The 5,565-nt window shown below is 38.1% G+C and overlaps 1 protein-coding gene across 1 annotated transcript; it reads left to right on the top strand.

Annotated features, from left to right (window-relative positions):
* Nucleotides 1-1,040: 1,040 nt before the first annotated feature.
* On the top strand, nt 1,041-4,736 carry LOC128204556 (allene oxide synthase-lipoxygenase protein-like). The gene is made up of 4 exons (XM_052905965.1): nt 1,041-1,286; nt 1,788-1,989; nt 2,549-2,810; nt 3,395-4,736. Exons 1-4 carry the CDS (start codon nt 1,041-1,043, stop codon nt 4,734-4,736), a joined length of 2,052 nt encoding a protein of 683 aa, XP_052761925.1.
* The last annotated feature ends 829 nt before the right edge of the window (nt 4,737-5,565 follow it).

Genomic DNA, 5,565 nt, shown 5'->3' with positions numbered 1-5,565 from the left:
TATGAATATAGTCAGTGTCTTATCCAACATAACTCATTGTATATATATTTATAAATCATTTAACTGTTATAATTCTAAGCATATCTTATATCATTATGAAATCTCGTGAACAGTACTATAAAAAAATTGTATACAGTATTTGCGATTTTTTCTTCTTTTATATTTATATTCTATTTCATTGAATTGGTACGATCCCTCATCTTTCTCATTAAAACGTACTGGGCTGGGCTGGAATCAGTATAATACCTAATTAGATCTAAGAATGATGTAGCTAATCGGATTACTTGTTATTAATAACTGACCAATAGAGTGAATGAAGTCAATGATAAATGACCATAAGATTAACTTAAGTTTAATATTGAATACAACCCCAGGTATCGGTATTGGTCTGAATTGGATCTTAAAACAATACTGCTAATCTGAACGTGTTATTGATAATTAACCTTTACTGGGAATAAAGTCATGATGTATGACTGTAAAGTAAGCTTAACTTTGAATTTTGAATACCACTCCTGTACTTGTATGTCTTTCTTTTGCTAAGTCAGATATAGGATGATGCCTCATTGCGTCTATCATTAGATAATTTTATAAGGGTGTGACATATATTGAATACAGATTTTTTTGCGTTTCTAAAATGTTAATATTTTTTTTTAATTTTCTCTTGCAAAGCTTTTTTTTGATTTTATACGTATCAGACATTTGCAAGCTAATACCTCAAAATATATTGTCAACCAAGTGCAATACAGTATTCCACTCTGATTCATAAAAGGTATCATTGCGCTTGTTAAAATGACAAAATAGTGCGTCATAGATTTCTTTATATGAAAACGTATAATTTAGGTCCTTTAAATCAGTTGTTTATGTAATAAAGGGTTAATAAGTACTGCGTTTAGATCCGGGAGTTCGTATTTGATTTTCGTGAATGTTTCCGGATTTTGATTCTGAATCTGCAAAGATCCACTCTAGTAAATTTTCACACAAACAACCTCCCAAAACGTAATGCCAAACACTTGAATTTTATGTGCCTTTTCAGAAACGCAATGTCAAAGTTTACCAACCGGATAAGCAACAGTTTGCGCAGGCGCAGTTCGCTGTTTGCCGGCTTCTATAATTACAACGTATATGTACAAACTGGGGACCATCCACGGGCCGGAACTGACGCACATGTTTACATTGTGATGCATGGTCAAGATGGCGGGAAATCCCCGGAAACCAAGCTCGCCGTTCTTTTCAGGGATAACTTTGATCGAGGCAATTTGGACAAGTTTAAAATCAAGTTCCAGCCGGTAACTTCCTAATTTGTTTACTTTGAATATACTTTCCGTGTTAATAGAATAAAATAGAGTTTGTATTTCACTGATATTTTGTTATTTTTAAATACAACTTGTTCAAAATGACCTGTATTTGTATTAAGTCCTGACTATTTTGCTCAAGTGCTGAAGGTCAATTTAATCAACTCTCTGAACCGGACACGTTTCGTAAGATTTAAATTTATATGACTAATAAAACTATATAAACCCTCAAAAAATGATTAATAAAAAAGGTTTAATATTGTAATATCTCCCTCCGGACGTGTTGCTTTTAATTGAAGTAGATGTGATCGAATATTGCGAAAATGGCGCTTAAATTAAAGCTAGATAATAATAATAATAATAATAATAATAATAATAATAATAATAATAATAATAATGTTATTTGCCCACCCGCCGAATGTTCAAACAGTCTTTAAATTGTTTCTGGCTTTACTGTAGTTTATGCCAAATATATTTTATTTCATTAACTTTCAGTTTTCTGTGCTTGACCATATTGAGTTATGGCGAGATACGGCGGGCTTCAGACGCGACTGGTTTGTAGAAACGATCATGATTGTAAACAAGGAAACGAGGATAAAGACTGTATTCCCAATTTTCCGCTGGATCAGGCCAAATTATCGATACAAATTCTATCCGCTTGATATCAGTCTACCGCAGCATGACAAGGCCGGTACCGGTAAGTTTCGCGCGCAATAAACCGGTCAACAAAATAATCGATATCGAGAAACCGGCACGATTGAGCTTGTTCAGCAGTTACAAAATATACTTCAGGGGCCGGTTGCTATATGATATACATTTTTTTGTATATGAACAATTGTTAATCATATCTTTACTGAGTACAGTAAGCTATTGTTCGACCCTCTTTAGCTTTCGCCGTGGATCCAGCCGAAGAAATATAAAAAGAAAAAACAAACTAATTACAATGGTAGCAAATAAAAAGTGTTCCGTTTTTGCTTAAAAGGTACTCTGAGGGATATTTAATACTAGAAGTTATTTTCCCTGTTGTTGTTTTAAAAATCGACCCCTATTGCTTGGAATTCTTGGAGTTGCATCTGATATGCGTCGCTCTATTATTTACAGGACTACTGTTCTGTGTTCTAATGTTTAGTGACTAATTAATATGGATGGCAACGAGTATAAAAATTGGTACTCGAGTACTCGATTACTCGGATAACTTGAATTATTTTTCTGGAAAATTAGTACATGTAATTAATGACAAATTATTGCTTTTTTAGATCAACGTCGCCAAGAACTTGAAGAAAAACGGGAAACATACCAACTGCACGTGCGAATGCCTGGACTTCCTGCGCAGGCGCGAACGCCCCTTCCGATCGACGAGCAGTTTCCAGCAGATCACAGCTGGGACATAATTAAACAACGGACTCGCAACAGCGTGACGAGCAAGTTCGTCCGGTTGACCACGAGTAACTGGCGCTCCATGGATGACGTTCACAACGTCTTCACACGAGGACTACTGGAGCCGTCCGACCTTAACAGGTATACTTTTGCCGTTGTTGTTGTTGTTATTGTTGTTGTTGTTGATGATGATGATGATGACGATGATGATGTTCTTCTTCTTCTTCTTCTTCTTCTTCTTCTTCTTCTTCTTCTTCTTATTCTTCTTCTTCTTCTTCTTGGTGGTGTCCAATCCCAAGACCCTTGGGTGGGAGGCGGTTAAACATCCATACTTGTTTCGGCCTTTTTTTCTATTTGTTATGGTCAATGTTGCGGCATAATGTTTTATATAAACGTCCAAACGAGTTTCACGAGTTTGTGATTGACCATTTCAGATATAAATGAGTCCGATTTCTTGCTTTTCTCATTATAATTTATTTCATTTAATGGATTACGGTTCCAATTACGCAACGCGTCACTAATTTGTGTGTGTTTAAATAACACTCTGAACACATTTGAAAAAAAAAGAAATCCAATAAAAAATCCTTTCAGTTGCACTTATTTGAAGTATATACGTTTGTTAAAAACGGATTCTACAAGTGTAGGACACACTCCAATTAATTAAGATACATAAGTAAGCTCAAATCCAAGTGTATTTACAACACTCTACATTCATATCCATTCAGGTGGAATGACGACAAAGCGTTTGGGCTCCAGCGACTCGCGGGCGTCAACAACTCTTGGATTCGGGTGTGTAAACGCATACCCAACAACTTCGGCGTCACAGAGGAAATGGTGGCCCGTTTTCTCGATGGTTGTTCCCTAACTCGTACACTGAGCGATAGACGCGTGTTTATTGTGGATCATAGCATCCTGCAAAACATTTCTACACACGACGATTGTCATGTTTGTGCACCAATGGCTCTTTTCTTTGAGAAAAGCGATGGCGTTCTTATTCCGATAGCTATTCAGCTGTTTCAAGACATTGCCGATGATAACCCTGTGTTCTTACCCTCGGACTCCCACTTCACGTGGACGCTTGCAAAAATGTGGTTCAACAACGCAGACGCTAGCATCCACCTTGCCGTGTCCCATCTCGGGTTTATGCATAGCAACATGGAGGGAATCATTGTCGCCATTCATCGCCAGCTGTCGCAGTCACATCCAGTTTTTAAGCTTTTGGCGCCACACTTTCATCTCGCAGTGGCCGTTAACCAGAGATTGTCTGAGAAGCTCCACGCTTCCGGTTCCGGTTGGCTCGAGGAGATAATGTCCATCAATAGCGAGGGATTTGACGAATTAGTGCGTCGTCATAAGACAATGTGGCGGATGGACATTGAGGGAACACTTCCGGCTGATCTACGCACGCGCGGGGTCGCAGATACGGATATATTGAGTCAATACTATTTCCGGGACGACGCTCTAGCCCTTTGGGAGCTCATTGAAGTGTACGTCACTCGGTACCTCAAACTCTACTACACCAGTGACGAAGACGTCGCGGAAGACTGGGAGCTTCAAGCATGGCGCACGGAAATGGTAACATCGGAAGTGGAAGGCGGACTCGGGTTGCAGGGCGTCCCTGGAGACTCGGACCTCTTCAAAAAACGATCTCAGATCACCCAAGTATGCTGCTTTATCATCTATACGTGTTCTGCAGGGCACGCGGCCACATGTTTCAAACAGTACGACGAGTATGCGTTTCCGCCAAACTACCCGACGCGCCTGTCAGGAGAGCCACCACGGCACAAGGCGGCCGTGTTGGAGCAAGACGTCCTAGATGTGTTACCCGGTAAAACCACCATGCTGGACACGATGATGATTATGAAATGTCTCAGCGAGAAACACACAAAGCCTCTAGGTGACTTTGAAACAAATTACGTGTTTGACCCCAAGGCGGTTAAGGTTGTGAAAGATTTTAAAGAGGACTTAAAGGCTCTGAGCGCGACAATAAAGTCTAAGAATAGACTGAGATCACCACCTTATCTATATTTAGATCCAAGTGAAATTCCGAATAGCATGTGCCCTTGAACTTCACTGAAACTGTAATGGAGCCACTTACTTACATCGTACTAAAACTACACTAAGTCGTTTCGGTTCTTAGAGATACTCAATAATACATGAACCCCGCCTCCTTCGAAATTTAATCAAGCACACGATAGCTTTTGTTTGGAATTATAAATTAAATTTGTGTTAAGTAAAAAGTTTAGATTTAAACACAATCAAAATTTAATGTGGGCAAGAGGCCGACTTTTTTCGTATGTTAATATGGCATCTAAATGTAAGGTATCATTTAACTTCAAGTAATAAATATGAAGTAAAATAAACACAAAAAACACTAAAATGTTTCCCATTCGGAACTCCTCGGCCATTTTTTCCAAAAACAACCTCGGATGTATTTGGACGGTTTACATACTAAAAAAGTGGTACGTTTAAGTCCGCTGCAAGTAGATCGCGTAGTAATTTTATTTAGCAGTTAAACTTTGTGACTTAACTCTTGGGATAGTTAATTATATTTGCAATAATACAATTCAATGGCAATCAATTTAAAATTAGATCAATAAATACAACTCTAAAACACTACATTAAATTAATGATATAATTCAAAATTTTACGAACTACTTCAACTGATATACCTGCATACATCCGAGGTTGTTTTTGAAAAAAATGGCCGAGGAGTTCCGAATGAAATGTTTCCATCACAATGGTTAACAAAACGGGTATTGTTTATCCCCTCTTACAGGTTTTAAAACACCTACATATAGACTGAAGCAGTTTGATAATAGCTCATTTCATAAGATTCACACGAGGATTTGCCTCCAGAATTCGTTCCTTTGCTGTATAAAGTTTGGGATCTTGT

This window comes from Mya arenaria, chromosome 10, assembly GCF_026914265.1.
Source record: "Mya arenaria isolate MELC-2E11 chromosome 10, ASM2691426v1".
In the NCBI taxonomy this organism is placed as follows: Eukaryota; Metazoa; Mollusca; class Bivalvia; order Myida; family Myidae; genus Mya; species Mya arenaria.
This window is presented reverse-complemented; position numbering and strand designations above follow the sequence as displayed.